Source organism: Gigantopelta aegis, chromosome 15 (assembly GCF_016097555.1).
Source record: "Gigantopelta aegis isolate Gae_Host chromosome 15, Gae_host_genome, whole genome shotgun sequence".
Classification (NCBI taxonomy): Eukaryota; Metazoa; Mollusca; class Gastropoda; order Neomphalida; family Peltospiridae; genus Gigantopelta; species Gigantopelta aegis.
The window spans coordinates 9,623,950-9,648,050 of NC_054713.1; the positions used below are offsets into that span (position 1 = coordinate 9,623,950).

At 39.7% G+C, this 24,101-nt stretch overlaps 1 protein-coding gene across 1 annotated transcript in view; it reads right to left on the reverse strand.

Moving 5' to 3' along the window:
* Nucleotides 1–23,483, reverse strand: part of LOC121390344 — a 38,101-nt gene extending 14,618 nt beyond the window's left edge. Inside the window, exons 1-3 of the mRNA XM_041522136.1 lie at nucleotides 23,083–23,483; nucleotides 5,962–6,129; nucleotides 110–274 (exon numbers count right to left, since the gene is read on the reverse strand). Coding sequence (XP_041378070.1) covers nucleotides 110–274; nucleotides 5,962–6,129; nucleotides 23,083–23,309 — 560 coding nt within the window. The 5' untranslated portion in view covers nucleotides 23,310–23,483. The remainder of the gene's footprint in view (nucleotides 1–109; nucleotides 275–5,961; nucleotides 6,130–23,082) is intronic.
* Nucleotides 23,484–24,101: the final 618 nt, after the last annotated feature.

Genomic DNA, 24,101 nt, shown 5'->3' on the forward strand with positions numbered 1-24,101 from the left:
ACTGTACTGCACTGAGCTGTACTGTATTGTACTGTAGGCCTAGTCAGTGTAGTGTACTGTACTGCGCTACTTAGTGTATGTACTGAAATAATAATGCACTGTATTATACCTGACAATTAGATCTTCTTTCCTGTGAGCGGCGGAAATATAAAGGTCATCGAGGGTCACGGCGGTTGCGTTGAACGAGTCGAGGACTGATATGTTTAACTTGTGACCTTTAGAGAACATCTCCTCTATCAGGCGATATCGCTTCTCTGAGGTGGCCGCTGTCGCCCTGAAATTCATTTAAATCAGAAATTGCATTTAAAACATGCTTGAAACATTCCCATAACAGAGGCGGATCTAGAGGTGGGGGGGGGGGGGGAGGGCCCTCCCCTAAATTTTGTGATAGTTATAATTTTATTATATATTAATTTTTTTTTTTTTACGATCCCCCTCCAAACCTCCCCAAAAGTTCCCTTGGCATTTCACCTCATGTCACTGAGTCCCCCCCCCCCCCCCCCCCTAAATGGATTTTCTGGATCCGGCGCTGCATAATTTGCAGAGAGTACAGCTTGTGTACATGTGTACTTTTTAAACTTCAAAATAATTATATAATCGCTTCTCGTTGCTGTAATTTGTTATGACACCTGTCACAGTGGTGGTTGCATAGTACCAAAGAAGAGAGTACCGTGTCAAAGTTCGACATACACCGTCAAATATTTACGGAGTTAAAGCAGCTGTGGGTGTGATTGGTAGTAATATGTGACATTGATTATTTGTGCAAATACTACTATCCATTGACAATAAATAAATACACTTTTATTTGTTATACAGTTGTTATGCAGTATATACCAGAGGTTGAAACTAATGCGGGGTACCCCCAAAAATGGAACTGCAATTTTCAGCAAAAATGACGGTTGCTATTAAAAACATAAATTAAATCTCTTAAATAATACGTGACCCCCCATTGTCTTGCAGCTAGATTAGATGTGAGGTGCCACACTTTCTATTGCTGTACTTCCTGGGTGTGTTGAAACGCTGCTTTATCAGTTTTATTAGTAAACGTTAACATTATCGGCAATAGGAATTGATTTGGTCTAATGGAACCTATAGGCAGCTGTCCAACAGAGTGTACACCACCAAATCAAATCCCATAGTCGACAAAGGTAACATATGTGGTTAAAACTCGATCTGCTACCTGCAGCGTATCAATCGACATAAACACCACGGATGTAAATAAAGTTTGTTTTTAAAGTTTGTTCTGTTTTACGACACCACTAGAGCACATTGATTTCATATATAAATACTACCACCTCTCGCGCTTATAGTGAGTCAGAAACAAATCGGGGATCAAGCTGTTTCTTTCGGAGATAACGGGTAGCGTAGACCTATGACAACCCTAGTTCCGCACACAATTTGAGTAAATGTTTCAAGCACAAGGCTACTTGACACAAAGTTTGTTTTGTCTAACGACACCACTAGAGCGCATTGATTAATTAATCATCGGCTATTTGATGTCAGACATTTCGTAATTCTGACTCGTAGTCATCAGAGGAAACCCGCTAAATCTTTCCTAAAGCAGCAAGGAATCTTTTATATGCACTTTCCCACAGACAGGATAGCACATACCAGTGCCTTTGATATACCAGTTGTGGTGCACTGGCTGGAACGAGAAATAGACCAATGGGCCCACCGATGGGGATCGTTCCCACAACGACCTCATATCAAACGAGCACTTTACCACTGGGCTACGTCCGGCCTCCAAGGCTATTTGACACAGTCGAACTAGATGAAGTACAACTGCATACATTTCTTGCCCAGATGAAACTATTTTTTTTTACAACCAACACACTCACATTTATCACCAATCACAGGACTTGCGGTGTTAACTTCTCTATCAAAATTTCGGTGCACCTCCAACTTTAACTCAGCTGGAAGGTTTTTTTTTAGTACTACCTACATGTTGAGAGGGGATGATATTAGATCGTCCTGGGAAGTGGCTGTCATCCTACAGGCGAATTAGGAATGAGTCTTGAAGTAGGACGGATTCGTGATAACTGGCAGTCCTCCTACAGAGAAGAAAGGATGACATACACTTGGAGAGAGACTGACCCGTCATCCAAATAGTGGCAGTCATCCTACAGACACACTAGGAATCATGTATCACCTTGCGGAGAGGCCGACCTTCTGTCATCCTAATAGTGGCAGTCATCCTACAGACACACTGGGAATCATGTATCACCTTGCGGAGAGGCCGACCTTCTGTCATCCTAATAGTGGCAGCCATCATACAGACGAAGTAGGAATGATGTATCATCTTTGAGAGAAGCTCACCTGTCGTCGCTAGAGTAACAGTCCTCCTACAGATGAAGTACGGATAATGTATCACATAGTGGATAGGATGACCTGGGCTGCCAAGAGTGGCAGTCCTCCTACAGACGAAGTAGGGATGATGCATCATGCTGGGGAGAGACTGACCTATCATTCCTGTAGTGGCCGTCCTAGAGATGAATTAGAATGTATCATTTTGGGGAAAGGCGGATCTGTCATCTCAAAAGTGGCAGTCCTCCTACAGACGAAGTAGGGATGATGCACCATGTTGGGGAGAGACTGACCTATCATTCCTGTAGTGGCCGTCCTACAGATGAAGTAGAATGTATCATGTTTGGGAAAGGCGGATCCGTCATCCCAAGAGTGGCAGTCCTCCTACAGACAAAGTAGGGATAATGCATCATATTGGGGAGAGACTGACCCATCATTCCTGTAGTGGCCGTCCTACAGATGAAGTAGAATGCATCATGTTGGGGAAAGGCGGATCTGTCATCCCAAGAGTGGCAGTCTTCCTACAGACGAAGTAGGGATGATGTATGATTGTGGAAGTGGCAGTCATCTCATATTACACAATACGCGCTCTTGAGCTCATTGAGCAACGCTTAGATGTCATAGATGAACATACACTGCACAACATTCAAAGACGGACCCAGGAAATATTTTAGCAAGGACAAAAATGGCGCATGGACCAGCACTTGAAATGGGCACCACAATAGTTTTGTCATTCGTGACAAGTTTGTTTTGCTTAACGACACCACTAGAGCACTTTGATTTTATTAAATATTGGCTATTGGATGTTAAACATTTGGTAATTTTGACATATAGTCTTAGAGAGGAAACCCGCTACATTTTCCCATTAGTAGCAAGAGATCTTTAATAGGCACTATCCCACAAACAGGATAGTACGTACCACGGCCTTTTATGTATACCAGTCGTGGTGCGAAGGCTGGAACGAGAAATAGCCCAATCGGCCCACCGACGAGAATCGATCCCAAACCGATCGCGCATCAAGCAAACGCTCTTTAACTCTGGGCTACGCCCCCCCCCCCCCCCCCCACCAAACCAAGAGAGAGAGAGAGAGAGAGAGAGAGAGAGAGAGAGAGAGAGAGAGAGAGAGAGAGAGAGAGAGAGAGAGAGAGAGAGAGAGAGAGAGAGAAAGAGAGAGAGAGGAGCAACAAGAACACCACCACCATCAACAAAAATGTAAACAACGTCGGTCATGGAACCTGATTTAGTGTGAATGAACAATTACATGTACCACCGATCTACATCCCACTTCCCATTTCGGACGTCAAACCAAAGCATCTTTTTTCCATCCAAGACGTCCTTCGTGGATACTGTTAGTTTACTTTGACTACATAATGATGTTTAAAATGCGCTGCACGTAGCTTGTTAATGACCTGTAAAATGAGCGGAGTAAATCGACCAGTCTACGAGCCGCTGTTTACCAAGACGCTTACGGAAAACGGAAACACATTCCGTCTTGGACAGATGAATGTTGTGAAGCACACCGGTCTATCTTTTCACTGAAGTTGAAGCGTCAACGGGAGCGGAACGTAGCCCAGTGGTAAAGCGCTCACTTGATGCGCGATCGGTCTGCGATCGATCCCCGTCGGTGAGACCATTGGGCTATTTCTCGTTCCAGCCAGTGCACCATACGTGTTCAAGAGGTAACTACACGTTTTGGTTTGGCCTGAGTAGGGCGGACTATCTCAATAGAGGCACCTTTCATGAAACCGTTATGATGATTTTCTGAATTCATTGTTCGAGATGCCTACATCACTAGCTATACATAAACCAGATGACTAGCTGTCGGTCCCGCATAATGATTAGACCACGAACTGTTTAATTATCTCTAATATATTTATAGCTACGTTCTATTAGAACTACTTTACTCGGTCAGTAAATACAGCCCTGACACGAACATTATACCGTTAACCGCATCATTAACGGAACGGTCAGCGAAGTAACGCATAGCGTGCGTCTGAGACTGGCAGGAACCTTCCATCAAGGTTAAAAGAGAAACATAATTGTTAAAGATTAAAACATCATCTGTTACACGAAGACAAAGGCTGTTGGGAAATACATGCATATATTTATATATTACACTATTTCTATATCGGGCGAGACGTAGCCCAGTGGTAAAGCACTCGCTTGGTTTGGTATCGATCCCCGTCGGTGGGCCCATAGGGCTATTTCTCGTTCCAGCCAGTGCACCACGACTGATATATCAAAGGCGGTGGTATGTGCTATCCTGTCTGTCCCTTGCTGCATTAGAACAAAATGTAGTGGTTTTCCTCTGATGACTATATATCAAAATTACCAAATGTTTGACATCCAATAGCCGATGATTAATGAATCAATGTGCTCTAGTGGTGTCGTTAAACAAACCAAACTTTACTGTCTCTATCTGACAACCCTGCGCGTCCTGTCGGTGGGCCCATTGGGCTATTTCTCGTTCCAGCAAGTGCACCACGACTGGTATTTCAAAGGCCGCGGTATGTGCTACCCTGTCTGTAGGACGCTGCTTATAAAAGATCCCTTGCTGCTTATTGGAAAGAGTAGCCCATGAAGTGGCGACAGCGGGTTTCCTCTTTCAATGTCTGTGTGGTTCTTAACCATATGCCTCACGCCATAAAACCGTATATAAAATGTGTTGAGTGCGTCGTTAAATAAAACATCATTTCCTTCTTCTGTAGAGCGTAGTGATTCGTTTCTAACCCTATGCAGCTGTTTGGTAGTAATGCTTATACATGTATAAATACACGTTGTTATCCAGATTCGGGCATATTCGTTTAATTCGAGCAATACCAGCCTGCCCTCCTACTAAAACGGGAGCCCATACGCCTATGCCGAGACAGCGTCCTTGAACTAATAAATTAAACAAGAAAAAATATTATAATTCATACATATGTTTGTCAATTATACAATTAAATTTAGTTATATCATTTGATTGCAATTATTTTTCGGTTCCTGCATTTTAGAACAAAACAGAAAACATAAAACAATGTGAACATCTTTTTGTGAACCAGTTCCAAGCAACTGGTATATCAAAGGCCATGGTATGTGCTGTCCTGTCAATCGGGAACATTCATGTACAATATCCCTTTAAGCTAATGTCAAAACAAATGCTTCAGCTTTCCTCATAAGACTATTTGACAGAATTACCAAATATTTGACATTCAGCAGCCAATGACTAATTAAACAAAGTGCTCTAGTGGTATCATTAAGCAAAATCAAATTTACCTTTAACATTTATTTAAAACGGTGGGGTGCGCACTCCGGTAATGAAGGAAGGAAATGTTTTATTTAACGACGCACTCAGCACATTTTATTTACGGTTATATGGCGCCAGACATATGGTTAAGGACCACACAGGTACTGAGAGAGGAAATCTGCTGTCGCCACTTCATGGGCTACTCTTTTCGATTAACAGCAAGGGATCTTTTATAGGCACCATCCCACAGACAGGATAGCACATACCACGACCTTCGGTATACCAGTCGTCGTGCACTGGCTGGAACAAGAAATAGCCCAATCGGCCCACTAACGGGGATCGATCCCAAACCGACCGCGCATAAAGCGAGCGCTTTACCACTGGGCTACGTCCCGCCCCTGGACAGGTAATGACGTCACTGTTACATTTACCTGAATGTGTTTTGATTGCACAGCGTCACCGAGGGGAAGGACAGTGACGTGTTGAAGTTGACGTGTACGTTGACTGTGATAGGGAAGTCATTGTAATAGATGATGCGGTCGATAATCTGGTAACCCATCACACACATACAACTGACAACCACCAGGAACCACAGAAGTCTGCGAAAAAAATAATAACGATTAATTTTTTTTAATTGTTTTTACAAAAATACATACAAATAACCACAGGAACCACAACAACCTGCTAAAATCATGACAAAAAGGAAAATACGCATTACATAAATACATACAGATAATAACCACAGGAGTTTCGACCCCCCCTGAATCCCCCCCCCCCACCCCCCTACTGAACACGTGCCTGGAAACAAACATTTTACTGCTACCATAGCTGCGTTTATAATTACGCTTGAAACTAGTTTAATTAAACTGGTATAACTAAACCAGTTTAAAATGTAAGTGTGAATGCGATTATTTCGCTGTACCCGTATAATTAAAACACTTCGGTAAACTGGTATAAGTAAACCAGTTTAAAATGCAAGTGTGAACGAGACCATTTCGCTATACCGGTATAGCTAACACTTCGGGATGTGGTTTAGTTAAACTGTTGGTATAAAGTGCTCTTACTGGCAGCAGCTAGTGGGAATTTCCCTATTAACTCAGTTAGTAGAGCGCTGGACTCTCGTACTGAGATACCGTGGTTCGAATCCCCTCATTGGAGGTAGACTTTTATCTGTTACATGTACACGTGTGAATACAGCTTATGGATTCTTAACAAGTTTTATACGGACAAAGTCGGCCAGCGTATACAAATAAGGCGATGAGTGTTAATGTAATTCCAGAATCTTATTACCACGAGCAACACCCGTCACTGGCCTGAATTACAATTGCCTTATTTCGGATTTAAAATCGCTCGCTTGCCTTCCGGGAATCTAACATCTTGCCGTAATTCACAATGGACACACAGAACTAGATTAATCATTCATAGCTTTCATCACAATTTACGCTCAACGTTTCGGCAACCTCTCGCTGACTTCATCGGGGGATTTCAATCCTACTGTTATCTTCGTAATATCCATCTTTACTCGCGAATAGCTGTTTAATATTATTTGATATTAAACGGATATTCCTGAGTACAGATGTATATTAGGTAGATAACAGAGGATTGCAATCCATTAGCAGAGGCAGCAAGAGGTCGCCGAATCATTGGGCGGAGATTATCATGAAAGGGATAGGTGGTCAACCCTTCCCATTTAGGGATTAGCGTTGAGTGTAATACTATTATATATAGATTTAATGCCACTGAAATTAGTAACCCTGGGAATATAAGTAACCCTGGGAATATAAGTGCATTTTAAGCTGCTGCAAACACTGGGCGATCAAAAGGTATCACACCACTATCGCGGCCAATTCAAAACAAAGAAAGAAACACATTTTATTTAACGACGCACTCAACACATTTTATTTACGGTTAAATGGCGTCAGACATATGGTTAAGGACCACACAGATATTGAGATAGGAAACCCGCTGTCGCCACTTCATGGGCTACTCTTTCCGATTAGCAGCAAGGGATCTTTTATATGCACCATCCCACAGACAGAGTAGTACACACCACGACCTTTGATGTACCAGTCGTGGTGCACTGGCTGGAACGAGAAATAGCTCAATGGGCCCACCGACGGGGATCGATCCCAGACCGACCGCGCATCAAGCGAATGCTGTACCACTGGGCTACGTCGCGACCCTCGGCCAAATCAAATATTATAGGTCAGTTGAAAAGAGTTGTCGTTGTTTTTGTTTTTGTTGGTGGTGGTGGAATCAGAGCTGATGCGACTGCTAGGTTATGCAGTGTCATAATGGGGTTTGGTGGGAGGTCAACTCCAATAATTATTGGAATAAAAACGATATTTATTAATTCATCTAGAAGTGAAGGTCATATCATGCGTGTTGCATACATACTGACGAAATGAGAAATGCTCCCCTTTTGGTACATCTCGAAGTATACAGCGGTCATATTTTATAAACTCTAGGACGAAAACGTGTTATTATAGATATAGCAATGAAATATATTGATCTACAGAAACAACAAAAGTTATTTCAGTTAAAAGTGAAAGGTTTGAAATCCAATAGCCGATGATTAATTAATCAATGTGCTCCAGTGGTGTCGTTAAACAAAACAAACTTTAAACAGTACATCCCTAGAGATGGAAAAACGTATGACAGCATTGCATGGCTTGCAGCGTTCTGTGTGTACCTACTAGTTTCGTTGTACGTAGTGCGTAATTTAGTCAGGAACAGAAATTGTAATGGCCGAAAATATAATAAATAGGGAAAGCCATATTGAAACCGTAATTAAAGGGACATTCCTGAGTTTGCTGCATTGTAAGATGTTTCCAACTAATAACATATTTCTACGATTAAACTTACATATTAAATATATTTTCTTGTTTAGAATATCAGTGTCTGTATATTCAATGTGTTTCTGGTCGTCTTAATATTTGTAAGAAGCCCAAACTGGATTTTGTCTTCAAATAATTTCGTACGTATGAAAAAATTATATTTTTTGAAATAAAATGAAATTTAACCTAGTACAAATATTAGTACGATCAGAAACACGTTTAATATACAGCCACTAATATGTTATGCAGAAAAACATATTTGATATGTAATTACAATCGTTAAAAAGTCTCTGTTAGTCGATAACATGATAAAAAGTCCAGCAAACTTGTTTTGTTTAACGACACCACTAGAGCAAATTAATTAATGAATCATTGTCTATTGGATGTCAACCATTTAAAATTATGATACGTAGTCATCCGAGAAAACCCGTTATTTTTTTTTGTAATCTTTTATATGCACTTTCCCACAGACAGGAAAGCACATACCACGGCCTTTGTCCAGTTGTGGTGAACTGGTTGGATATGTATACATGACAATTTCAAATCTTTCAGTAGCATACTCAGCATCGTATATCGACACAAAACAGGTTCCAAAGGAAGTTATGATGGTTGTTAATGAAAGCAGTCTTGACTCACTAATTTTATTCGTAAAAGATTGACTGGTGCAGTTCTATCACATCACATGCATCAAACGTTGTAATCAAACACTAGTCTTATCAAAACGACCGCGAGCACTCGTCCACCTGAACACACTCCACGATTCCACCTGTCTGTCGGAGGACTGCCACATTACAGATCAGGTCATAAGGCTTTACGTGCACATTCAGAACAAGCTGTTGTAGCGCACGCCCCCACATTACATGTGTTGAAAGCTTTTTATAGCTTTTTACTCAAAGAGCATACCGCCATAGCGTCACGGTGAACGCACGCACAAGTTTTATGGCACGCGCTGTAATACACCATTCATAGATCGGGTTGTTTTAAAAAACAATTGGTTTATACAGCTTCCATGAACAAACAATGGAGATCTAACATTTAGATGTGCGCAAGGGTGTGAACAGAACGATATTCCTAGCAACAACTTGTAAGTAATAAAGGTCTTTTACATTCCCATTGTGCATGTGCGCGAAGAGTAACGTCCCTTGCCGAATTAGACTGTATCCAGGCTATTTACTGATGGGGGGGGGGGGGGGTTGTGGGTATGATCGACAGTTGTCATGAGCGTCGTGAGTAGCTTCGTTGAAGATGTGCATCTCTGGCGAAGATATGTTTTTATCAGATGGTATAATGGCTGCGAAAAATCGTCTATTAAAGTTTACATCCGAATAATTTAATACCAAAAGCAGAGAAACATTAACGTAGACGAATCTCTGAAGCGGCCAGAAATTGTGTGGCATTTTTTTTACGAAACTCTCGCAACTTTGCTATCTTACAGTGCAAAGCAAAGCGACTTGCAAGGGCGATGCGATATTATTTCAGATAATGTTTCGTTAAAGATACAGACACTAAGTTTAAAACACTACGGCACATGTTTCACTACTTGAGCCGTTTTAGATAACTAAACTAAGATATTTCTTAGATTTACATTTCTGTATATCAGACATGTTTCTGGTCATCCTGCTGTTTTTAATACCACGAAGTACATTTTTTCCATATTTTTTAAAACGCATGTACCTCTGAGAAGTTAGGGTTATGGAGACGAGCTTTCGTTTACTTTTTAAAGTTAATTTTCCCGTTTCAACGTCAGATAGGCTTGTTTATCTCCATTGTAACTTGATCCACATGTGTTACAGATTTGTAGATTTAACTGAACTTAGTGTTCATTATATACGGGTTGAAATTAGGCTCAGTGACTTTTATTTACAAATCGGGGCGCGGCCTAGCCCAGTGGTAGAGCGCTCGCTGGATTCGCGGTCAGTCTGGGATCGATCCCCTTCGGTGGGCCCATTGGGCTATTTCTCGTTCTAGCCAGTGCATCACAACTAGTATATCAAACCCCGTGGTATGTGCTATCCTGTCTGTGGGATGGTGCATATAAAATATCCCTTGCTACTAATGGAAAAATATATCAGGTTTTCTCTCTGAGACTATATTTTATAATGACCAAATGTTTGACATCCAATAGCCGATAAGTCAATGTGCTCTAGTGGGGTCGTGAAACAAAACATTTTTTTTTTTTAAATCTACAAATCGGTAAGTTAAAATAGACTAAAAGTGAAGCCTATGATGTTTAAACGAATAAAATATCTTCTAAAAAAATACACTAGAGCTTGGCTCGATAACCGTCGTTTCTTACACACCCGTTGGTGAGAACACCATGCGTTATTTATGATAACACATGCCCTCTTTACCACGTACGTGTGTTAACAATTTCAAGATACACGACTGGCTGCTCCTAGGTGATGACCAGGTCACCAATGCCATATATCCATCGAAAAACAGCACGATATAAATCGATTAGACTGTAACGTATAGTTAACCTGTGACGTGTAAGTCAGCTACAAGTGCAAAGGGTTGTAAATATCTTGTAGTCGAAAAATATGTTAAAAGTTGCTTAAAACCTGGTTTTCGAGGATATGTAAGAAACAGAACAATACATTCGTGTCGTCAAATACCATTTATCTCACAACTCGTTGTTTAAAAGCGTACCAAACTCGCTTTCGCTCGTTAGACACATTTTAAAATAATTCGTTGTGAGATAAATGGTATGTAACGGCCACTCATGCATCATACTCTATTTATCAGAGGTAAATGCTTTTTTTTAAGAATTGTAAAAAATATACTTCCGGGTATTAAACAAAATGAGAATGACCAGACACACTTCGGATGTAAGAAAGTGGATATTCTAAATAATAAAATGCCAGTAACTTAAAAATTTAAATGACCAAACATTTCTCTAACAGTGAAAAATACGTGATAGTGTTTAAAAACTAGGGTCTGTCACTGTTTTTAGAAAATGTTCAAGTGACTGAGAGATAAAAACATTTTTATATATTCGGCTTAAACTGTGTATTATTGAGTGAATTCGAACCTATTGAACCGATTCGTTTATATCTCTGACGTCCTTGGCGTTGTGGTATTTGTTTTTGTTTTTAAGTTCAAATCGTAACGTGTGTTTCCTTTAGGCCTTGTTTTTACTGTAAATAGTCTAACGTATTTACATAGGTGTCTAACGTCACGGTGCATACAGTTCAAGACGTTTCAGCATGTGTGGTGATCAGACTTTCATGGATACATATGGAGATGGAGGATCCTTCTTCGTTTCCTAGGAAACCAGGTGTAGGGTCCAGCTCAATGGTAGAGCGCTCGTGTGAGGTGCGAATGCCCACAGTGGACTTTTTCCCTCCGCCACAATCAGTACCCCACGGCTACGGGGGTCTGTCAGGGATTGGGGTATACGCTGTCCGTTCTGTGGTAAAGTGCATTTGATTATAGCGGCAGTGAATTCCTTGCCCCTCTTTTTATTGTCTCTCCCTAAATTTATCTGTTAATGTTTGTCTATCTCTATACCTCTCGCTCTCTGTCTCAGTCTAACGTTCTCTCTTCGTCTCTATACATTTCTATCTCTCTATTTGTCTGTCTTTTTCTCTCCCTCCCTTCCCTCTCTCTGTCTCTTTCCATGTCTCTCTCTATTTCTGTCTCTCCCTCTGTCTCTGTATGTCTGTCTGTCTCTGTCTCTCTCTCTGTCTCTCTGTCTCTCTCTCTCTCTCTCTCTGTATCTCTTTCTCTGTCTCTCTGTCTGTCTCTATCTCTCTCCCTGTCTCTATCTCCCTCTCTATTTCTCTATCTCCTCCCTCTCTCTCTCTCTCTCTCTCTCTCTCTCTCTCTCTCTCTCTCTCTCTCTCTCTCTCTCTCTCTCTCTCTGTGTGTGTGTGTGTCTCTGTATCTCTTTCTCTGTCTCAGTCTCTCTGTCTTTCTCTCTCCCTGTCTCTATCTCCCTGTCTCTATCTCCCTCTCTATTTCTCTATCTCTCTCTCTCTCTCTCTCTCTCTCTCTCTCTCTCTCTCTCTCTCTCTCTCTCTCTCTCTCTCTCTCTCTCTCTCTCTCTCTCTCTCTCTCTCTCTCTCTCTCTCAAATCAAAACAATATTATTTAAAATATATTAAACATCACGACAACCGTAGCCAATGTTCTGTTTCGTTTACTTAGCTAAACTTCAGATGTGGGTTCAATTGACGGGAGGACTCCACCATGTTACAATGTCCAACCGCTACGTCATTTATGCACTGAACGCAGACTAAGTGTTTTCGTAAAACTGTTTCTGCAGCATACAAAAATGGCTATTTACTCAAAGATGATACTGCCATAGCTTCGCGGTGAATGCGCGTACAAGTTTTATGGCACGTACTACAACACAACAGTCACAGATCGGTTTATTTGGATAAATATAAAGTCTGTTTTGTTTACCGACATCACTAGAACACATTGAGGTGTTCATCATCGACAGCTGGATGTTAAACCATTGAAAAACAGAACCTATTATTCACCATTATGACAGCAATAATTTTATTTATTTATTTATTTATTTATTTATTTATACATTTATTTATTTATTTATACATTTATTTATTTATTTATTTATTTATTTATTTATATAATTTATTTGTATATAGGACTATACCAAATAAAATCCCATAGGCGACAATGTTAACGTTTGTGTTTAAAAACACTATATGCAATGTATCAAACCAAACTATGACCTATAAATATCAGTACTACAATCCCTACCTCAAAGTATTAACTGAAGAAAATGGTACCTTTCTTGCCTCATTTTCGGTATAACCAGATGTTTCTACAACACCCCTAGTTTCGCACAAAATGTGAGTACTTTTTTTTTACATTTACCCCATACATGTTCCAAGCCAAGGCTACTTGACACAGTGGTACTAGATAAAATAAAATTGCAGACATTTTTAGCGCAGATGAAACTAATGTTTTTACAACCAACACACTTACATTTATAACCAATCATAGGACTTGTGGTGTTAACTTCTCTGTCAAAAGTTCGGTGCACCTCGAACTCTGACCCAGCCGGAAATTATTTGGTTTAGTGTTACCTATACTGATAACATACATTTTTCAAAAGGTACACAATATCATGTCTTCATACATGTCTTTTTATGACAACCAGGATCTGGTGTCTTCTGACATAAACTGACAACCGCACTGAAACTGTTGTTTCTACAGTGCAACCTAATATAATGCACACCTCACAAGGCAAAGTTATATATTGTGTACAGTTTTGTAAAATGCAATATGTCATATTTGAAGAAAAAAAAAGAGTTTTAAAAATAATACTCCTGAAGATATTTACTGTCAGATGGGTGTGTGTGCTCAGATGTATATGTAGAGACAACATGGACATTCAGAGTATGTTAACTCCTTAAACTTATTCCATTGAAGCACATATACTTGACTGACCCCTAGATTATGAAGACCTTAATAGGCTCATAAAGAAATATCAGTATTAAACAAATACACTGTCTGAGGAAGGAAAAATCAACATGACTGCACCTGTATGAAGTAATGACTTAATGTCCTGCACATCACTGTTGGAGGGAAATCCTGTATGCTGAGTGTGGGTATTTTCAAGTTACCATATGCGGGAATTTCAAATCCATCAGCTATGCGGATTTTCAAAATGGACCATCAAAACCAGTGGCAGCCACCAATATTCCTGATTATATTTTATGTATACCCTACTGCAGTTGGAGGTTTTAATTACTTGTGATATCTGGAATTGTCATGCAGCTTTCACATATTTATTTTTGATTAAATACTAAAAATAATCCCATTTTTAAATGACATAATTACCCGAACATCTATTTTATTGCATTATTTTCTAATCGAGATCACTACAATATGTATATTGGATGTATTCCTACAATCTATAATCCAGCATATTATTTAGCTATTAAAGGCATACTGTCACGGACCTTATTTCTCTAAAAATGGATAACAAATAAAAATTACATTAATTGTTGAAAACCAAATCTAGCTATCGCATCACCTTAACTGAACCATGATGGAGTAAAATCCATGTCGTCCCTCTCGGCAATTTTTGTTTTTGAATTATGGACCATTGCCATAATTCAATTATTTTTTTACAAAATGTCATTAATAAATGGAGTATGGTGGTTATGAAGATGGTGCATAATGTACATTTAGGGACAAATCAAATTATTTTTGTTCTGGTAAACTTTGTTACACAATTAAATAGGTCAGTGGTATGTGACAATATGCCGTTAACATTGGATAATACAGCTTTAACAATAAAATAAATTATCAGCTTACACCAAGGTAGATAATCAAATCTGGAAAAATTGGTTTTAAATCTAGTATACACTTAAAATGCACTTCATGGGAGCAAACTAAGTGATTATTTAAACACAAATTGATCTGGATACATAAAGATATGTTTAACAAGCTTATTGTTATGTATAGATGAGAACAGACGGCACAATAGTGACCAGCATTTCAATTATGGCTGTGGTAACGTTTTTCTTCAAACCAAATAGTTTTTCCCTAAAACTACAAATTTGTCTAAAATATGACTTAGCACCCTATAAATATGTCAAAAGGACAATAAAAATCGAGGTCTTTAAAAAGTTAAGCTTTCGGAAGTACATACATGCAACATTAGCTATGTTTATGGAAATTAAAGACATTAACCCAATATTGGCACATATTATTTTTAATATAAAAATAAATTGCTACCATATTTAAGAGCAGTTGTATATGGCAAATCAAACACAATGTAAATAAAAATATTCAAATCTATATAGTATGAATTATAGGTCAAAACCAACTTTTCTTCAGTGCTAATTTTTATTCAAACTCCATTCAAAGCCATGCACAGTAATTATTGTCATGGTCAAGGTCATTGTGAACTTGCATGGCCGAGTGAAGGCTAATTAATCAAATATTATAGTTTAATTTAATTAAATGACAAAAATCACAATCTTTTTTATTATGCACTGTATAGCTTGGACAATACCAAATAAAATCCCATAGTACCTGTTTTACAGGTCCCCCATATATGTTCCAAGCACAAGGCTACTTGACACAGTGGTACTAGATGAAATAAAATTGCATACATTTTTACCCCAGATGAAACTTTATTTTTATTTTTACAACCAACACATTCACATTTATAACCAATCACAGGACTTGTGGTGTTAACGTCTCTAGCAAAAGTTCGGTGCACCTCCAACTTTGACCCAGCCGGAAAATATTTGTTTTAGTGCTACCTATATTTCAGTTAGAAAACAACTAAACTGGTTTACGGTCTTACGCCTTCCATGACATCCTAGCGTGCCGCTAATAGCTGCCAGCATATTTACAACCAATTAGAGACCCGCAAGACCCGAGAACGTGATCAATCATAGCCACGCAAGGTTGACTTTAAGATTCCTGGGACCAGTTATACCGCCTTGGTCCAGCTAATGTCCAAATCCGAAAAACGTAAGTGTATTTCTACCGTATTTCCCCAGACAGCAATCAGAGAAAAGTCGTTAGGTAGAACTCTATACTATTATAATGCTAATTACAAGACACGAACTCTCAAGTAATAAACATGTTATATGTTGGGTTTCACTACCTGGGGAAAATAAAAAAGATAAAAGGTCAATTTTGCGAATTAATGTGAATGTATAATTTGTAGCTTTCTTAAAGCGACATACCCTAGTTTTTAAAAACGCAGAAATAATGGATTAAAGAGACAAGCTCAATTTATTTTTGAGGGTATTTCCCTATTTTTTAATATCACACACTTTAGCTTCTCTCTGTTATAACCTTATCCAAATGTGTGTTGCAGGTTTGTAGATTAACTGAAATTGGTGTCCATATTTACGGGTTGAAACTAGGAACTGCGCCTTTAAATAGGTCCATGAATACAAAAATAATTACATGTATGTACATTCACAAACATACCTACACACACACACCCACACACACACACACACACACACACACACACACATACACACATGAAACACACATATTCACATACATAGATGCACACACACATACACATACACATACACATACACACACACATGCACACACATATTCACATACATACATGCACACACACACACATACATACATACACGTAGACACACACACACGCACACACACTCACACGCAAAGAGACAAACACATACACATACACACACATACACACAAACACACAGACACACACACACATATACATACATACATACATACATACATACACACGCACACACTCACATACAACATACATACATACATACATACATACATGCACTTATTCATTTGTGAACTAGGGGCAATTGAGACAATTTGTGAAACTAAAAAGGATTTGTATCCGATTTGCCTGTGCGTTTATATCTGTGTGCATTGGTCAATCCCGACATTCATACAATATATAGATATTCATACTTACAAACATACACGCATGCATAAATAATGTAACATGATACAAAATAAATATAGCATGATAACAATTGTAACATGATAAAATAATTGACTCATGATTTATCCAATGAGGTGTTAACAGTCGATGGATTTAAAACAAAGCGGCAAACCCTCAGGTCATAATTATTCAAGACATTCAATATCTTAATATTGTTAGTATCTGAATGGCTGTTGAAGTCGCTGACCCTAATTTCAACCCGTGAAAATAGATACTAACGCCTTCGGTAAAACAAGAGGCGGGACATAGCCCAGTGGTAAAGCGCCCGCTCGATGCGCGGTCGGTCTGGGATCGATCCCCGTCGGTGGGCCCATTGGGCTATTTCTCGTTCCAGCCAATGCACCATGACTGGCATATCAAAGGCCGTGGTATGTACTACCCTGTCTGTGGGATGGTGCATATGATAGATCCCTTGCTGCTAATCGAAACGAGTAGCCCTTGAAGTGGCGACAGCAGGTTTCCTCTCTTAATATTTGTGTGGTCCTTAACCATATGTTTGACGCCATATAACCGTAAATAAAATGTGTTGAGTGCGTCGTTAAATAAAACATTTCCTTCCTTCCTTCCTTCTGTAAAAAATGATATTTGGGGTATCAAATAGACAATAACACCCGAAAATGTAAAAACTCCATATGGTTATGTACAAAATATAACGGGATCGTAGATCTATATACAATGGACATATCAAAATAGTGTGAGATTCACCTTCTGTGTCGTCCTAATTGATGGGAAGAAACACGAAATGTTGTTATTAGTGTTGTCTAGCAATAAGGAATTGATATATTGATATAGGTAATGGTTAACAAAAAGGGACTGTCAACTGTTTATATATAAATATATATGAAATTTGGGAGATTTGTCTATTATAGCATCTTCCTCTTGAATAAACTTATCTATTTTAAATCATCTTAAAACAAAACAACGCAATCTACATGTTAACAAAACCAAATCTCCCAATCCTGTGGATAATTATAATAGAAATCTAACTTGATAAAGCCACTTAGAGGGATTCATATGTTCTAACATATCTTCATAATGATTTCAAAATACAAGTTTTATGTTTGCAGCAAAATAGCAGAGCAATTAACAGAGTTGGCCCAACACCTGTCTCAAGGGTCCGCACGTGAAAGGTGGAATTTAGTCACCAGCAGATTTAGCGGCTGTTGTAACTGAAGGCCTAGTTCACGGGTGGACAAAATCGATAGTGTTTCAGAGTGCCGTCGGGTTTCTTCCTATAGTGTGTATATTTAGTGATTCATGTATGAAATATTTTGTCATCAGCGAACTGGAAAATGATCGATGTAAATGTATTTAAAGTCAAACATAGGATTAAGGTTAAATTGTGCTAATATCAGACTAACAACTGTCACGATGGAGTTGGCCAACTCGACAGTTACGTTATAATTTCCACAACTCCCGACTTACGACGCGTCTCTCTCTCTCTCTCAGAATTCTGCGTTTCCATTATAGAGTTGCCTCTGACTGTCGAAAATGATTATAACTGCCCTAATGATCGTCCAGATGGTGTCGTGGTTAAACCATCGAACATAAGGCCGGTAGGTACTGGGTTCGCAGCCCAGTACCGGCTTCCAGCCAGAGCGAGTTTTAACGACTCAATGAGTAGGTGTAAAACCAATACACCCTCTTCTCTCTCACTAACCACTAACAATTAATAACAAACTCACTGTCCTGGACAGACAGCCCAGATAGACGATGTGTGTGCCCAGGATAGCGTACTTGAACCTTAATTGGATATAAGCACGAAAATAAGTTGAAATGAAATGATCGTCTAGATCATTAAAGGCAGAATTCTCGGGCTAGTAAGCTGGAAGCAGATTTCGGTATCCAAAACACACCGGGCTACGCAGGGCTCGAAGTAGCGGCCTATCAAAAAGCGAAAACGAAAATCTATTGTTGTTGTTTTTTAGACCTGAAATAAAAATTCACCTGCTAAAATTTCCAAAAAGATCGTAGGTCATTTTTCAAGAGACAGACGAATGTACGATTATGTCATCTTCTATTTAACTGAGGATTAACTGGTGATTCTGTTACATTTTCATTTTATAAGGAAGGAAGGAAATATTTTATTTAACGACGCTCTCAACACATTTTATTTAAGGTCAAACATATGGTTAAGGACCACACATATATTGAGAGAAGAAACCCGCTGTCGCCACTTCATGGGCTACTCTTTTCAATTAGCAGCAAGGAATCTTTTATATGCACCGTCCCACAGACAGGGTAGTGCATATCACGGCCTTTGATATACCAGTCGTGGTGCACTGGCTGGAACGAGAAATAGCCCAATGGGTCCACTGATGGGGATCGATCCCAAACCGACATCAAGCGAGCGCTTTACCACTGGGCTACGTCTCGCCCCTTTTAATTTTATAACGCTCTGAAATACATCTCAGAGATTCTAATTTTCTACACAATCACCCATTTGTTGTATTTGAGCCCTGTTACAGCTAATGTCGAGACTGGGGGGGGGGGGGGGGGGGGGGGGGGGGGGGGGAGGCGGTGAGTGGTATCTTCAACAACGACACGCAGATCAATTCTATACCTTACTTAAAGTTTGTTTTGTTTGTTTTACGGTTATATGGCGTCTGACATATGGTTAAGGACCACAAAGATATTGAGGGAGGAAACCCGTTGTCGCCACTTCATGGGCTACTTTTTTCGATTAGCAGCAAGGGATCTTTTATATGTACTATCCCATAGATAGAATAGCACATACCACGTCCTTTGATGTACCAGTCGTGGTGCACTGGCTGGAGCGAGAACGGCTATTGAATGTCAAACATTTGGAAATTTTGATATATAGATTTAAAGAGGAAACCAGCTAAATTTTCCCATTAGTAGCAATGGGTCTTTTATATGCACTATCCGAAACACTAGAATAGCACATACCACGTCCTTTGATGTACCAGACGAGGTGCACTGGCTGGAGCGAGACATAGCCCAATGGACCCACTGCCGGGGATTCTATACCTTACTTTATCACTAGGTTAGTTACAGTTCATTCCGCCCCGTTTGTCTCAAAGGTTCTGGGTTCGCACCCCTGCGCATATTCTCATGAAAGCAAAATGAAGGCAATGTTTCTTTTAACGGCCTCGGTGGCGTCGTGGTTAGGCCATCGGTCTACAGGATGGTAGGTACTGGGTTCGGATCCCAGTCGAGGCATGAGATTTTAAATCCAGATACCGACTCCAAACCCTGAGTGAGTGCTCCGCAAGGCTCAGTGGGTAGGTGTAAACCACTTGCACCGACCAGTGACCCATAACTGGTTCAACAAAGGCCATGGTTTGTGCTATCCTGCCTGTGGGTAGCGCAATTAAAAGATCCCTTGCTGCCTGTCGTAAAAGAGTAGCCTATGTGGCGACAGCGGGTTTCTTATAAAAACAGTGCCAGAATGACCATATATTTGACGTCCAATAGCCGATGATAAGATAAAAAATCAATGTGCTCTAGTGGCGTCGTTAAATAAAACAAACTTTACTCTTTTTTTCTTTTAACGACACCACAACACATTTTCTGTTTGGTGACCATCGTAGGATTATTTCTAATATTTCGATATTTGGTCGACAGTTAACGTTTTGTTTATCGACACCACTAGATCACGTTGATTTATTAGTCCTCGGCTATTGGATGTCAAACGTTTGCTAATTTTGACATACAGTCTTAGAGAGGAAACCCGCTACATGTTTCCATTAGCAGCTAGGGATCTTTTATATGCACCATCCCACAGACAGGATAGCACATACCACGGCCTTTGATATACCAGTCATAGTGCACTGGCTGGGACCAGAAATAGATCAATTGGCCCACCAACGGGGATCGATCCTAGACCGACCGCGAATCGGCGAGATATTTAGCACTGGACTACGTTCCGCTGCTGTTGATGGACAGAAATAATCAGAAGAAACACTCTGCCATCGTATACACTGCCTCTACCGAGAACGCAGCAAGCGATCGTTCATTTTAAAAATTATTTTAAAGATTTATTAAAAAAAATTTAACGCCAACGTTAGAGCACATTAATTAATTAATCAAAAGTTAAAGCTTGTTTTGTTTAACGACACCACCAGAACACATTGATTTATTAATCATCGGCTATTGGGGATAAAAATTGCCTTGTTTAACGACATCACCAGAGCTCATTGATTAATTGTCGGCTATTGGATGACAAACATTTTGTAATTCAATCATGTAGTCTTAAAGAGGAATCCCGCTACATTTTCCCCACTAGTAGCAAGGGGTATTTTATATGCACCATCCCACAGACAGGGTAACACATACCACGGCCTTTGATATACAAGTCGTGGTGCGTTGGAAGGATAAATAGCCCAAAAGGCCAACCAACGGGGATCGATCCCAGACCGATCGCGCATCAGGGAGGGGTGTGTGTGTGTGTCCAAACCCCCTCCATGCTCCTGGATCAGCGCCTGACGTAAAATAAAGTTTAACTGTTGAATTTTTATATTGATGTTCATCATCACATTGTTTTCCCCATTACCATAGTTTGACACCCAATAGCCGATGTATTTTTCGTGCTGGGGTGTCGTTAAAAGCATTCATTCATTCATTCATTCATTCATTCATTCATTCATTCATTCATTTAAAATAATGTTTGGGCTACTACGAAGATTACGACAAACAAAAATACATCGGTTATTCATACACTGACATTCGAAACAAGAAAATGAAATACTTTATGCAAATTTAGCAATTCCAGTGCTGGAAACACCATACAATGGGAGCATGCTCTGGGCATTAATTTAAATAACAACACGCCAGTTAGCGCATCTGATTACACTATTGTCTGCAATGGTAAAAATACATTTATTGCAACATCGCGTTTACTTTGTCGTCAAATCGATCAGAAATAGGGAAGGCAACCTTGAATCTCAAAACAGCAGCAGTCACAATAAATAGTGGGGTTTTTTTTCTGGTTCCGTTTACTGATAGTAAATGAAGTTCTGCAATTATTGTCAGTTGCAGTAGAGTAACCGACCATTCCGTTATTTACATCAATGTCGACGTGTGCGTAAAATCAACAACGATAATGTATCAGTGACGAATACAAAACAAAAGAAGGAAAAAAAGAAGTTATTGCACATGACAAAAGTAATAGATTGAATCAAGAGATGTTATTGATTGAGTCCCGTTTTCCGACATGGGAATGTTTTAATTTATTTTTTATTATTTAGTTTTTGTCATGAATACAACGCATAATACAATTCATTAGATTGACGATTTCCGTCCAACCGTCCGACCGTCTGACCGCGTAAACATTTAGTTAATGTCATGGTTTAAAGTTTGGTCATGGTTATCATACGACCACATTTCCTCTTCTACTTTTCCCCCTATATTTACTGACATAATTCTGGGGTTATCTGGGGGCGGGACGTAGTCTAGTGGTAACGCGCTCGCCTCAGGCGCGGTCGGTCTTGGATCGATTCACGTCAGTAAGCCAATTGGGCGCTATTTCTCGTCGCAGTCAGTGCACCACGACTGGCATATCAAAGGCCGTGCTATGTGCTAGCATGTCTGTGGGATGGTGCATATCTAATGCTACTAACTGAAAAATGTAGCGGGTTTTCTCTCTAAGACTATATGTCAAAATTACCAAATGGTTGACATCCAATAGCCAATGATTGATAAATCCATATGGTCTAGTGGTGGTTCAACAAAAACAAACTTCTTCTAGAATTAGCTGAGCCAGTGCACCACGACTGTTATATCAAATACCGTAGTATGTGGTATCATGTCTATGGGGTAGATCCCTTGCTACTAATGGCAAGAAATGTAGCGGGCTTTTCCTCTAACATTATATGTCAAAATTACCAAATGTTTAACACCCAATAGCCGATGATTAATTAATCAGTCTGAAACTGCCTTTTCCCTTAAAACATTTTAATGAATTGTTTTTATATTTTTTGAAAGTTATTTTGTTCAACGGAACCACTAGAGCACATTGATTTATTCATCATCGGCCATTGGATGTATAACATTTGGTAATTGTAGCATATAGTCTTAGAGGAAACCCGCTGCATTAGCAAGGGATATTTTTTTATGCACCATCCCACAAACAGCATAGCACATACCATGACCTTTGATATACCAGTCATGGTTCACTAGGTGGAACGAGAAATAGGATTAAGCTAACATGATATTAGTTAGAAAAATGCATTGACAAGAAAAACGTCTTCAACGAATAATAATAATAATAATAATAATAATAATAAATTCACGTACCTTCTGAACACGAAGGCGCCATCCATCCATATATACTTGAGCCCGTGGAATGTTGTTTGCTGGGTAAACTCTGCCCAAGCATGCGCCCATCCGGGCCTTTTGCTTTTCGGGCGCCGGATATCCGGCGAGTCAAATGCCGCCTTTTCCGGAAGTCCGTTCGTTGTCATCTTATCGGCATTGACGCTGTTGAAAAAAGCAGTCTTTTCAGAAAGGGGAATGTCTTCCATGTTCTACGAGCAAACATCCACTCACACAATGTAACCTTAGTGGTGATAAAACGATAATTTATTAACTGATACAACGTTTAAGTTCCTTATGTCCCTATCTGATAAACTGATACAATGTTCAGTTTCTTATGTCCCTCTTGGATGTGCCAAGATCAATAGACATTCATGAACAGATAGACACATCAAATTAAGTCATTTAGAACGCACGAACGGTGGTAAAGAAAATGGAATTTCTGTCATGCTTTCAGAGATCGAAGAGCAGACTGGAATATCCAATTCATCCAATGATGTTCGCAGAAGCCAAATGTCTGCAGTATATTACCACACCCACGGACCCCACCCACCATCTGGTGAGACACTCACGAGCTCCGTCATTCTGAGAGACGGAACAAAGATCAGTGGTGAAGTGCTCGCCTGAAGTGTGATCGGTCTAGGATTAATCCTCGTTGATGGGCCCATTGGGGCTATTTCTCGTTCCAGCCAGGGCAGCACGACTGATATATCAAAGGTTGTGGTATGTGCTATCCTGTCTGTGGGATGGTGCATATAACAAATCCCTTTGCTGTTAATGGAATAATGTAGAGGGTTTTTTCTTTCTTTCTTTCTAGGACTATGTTAAAATTACCAAATGTTTGAAATAGCTAATGATTAACAAATCAAGGTGCTCTAGTGGTGTCGATTGGGCTATTTCTCGTTCCAGCCAGTGCACCACAAATGATATATCAACGGTTGTGGTATGTGATATCCTATCTGTGGGATGGTGCATTATAAAAATATCTCTTGCGACTAATG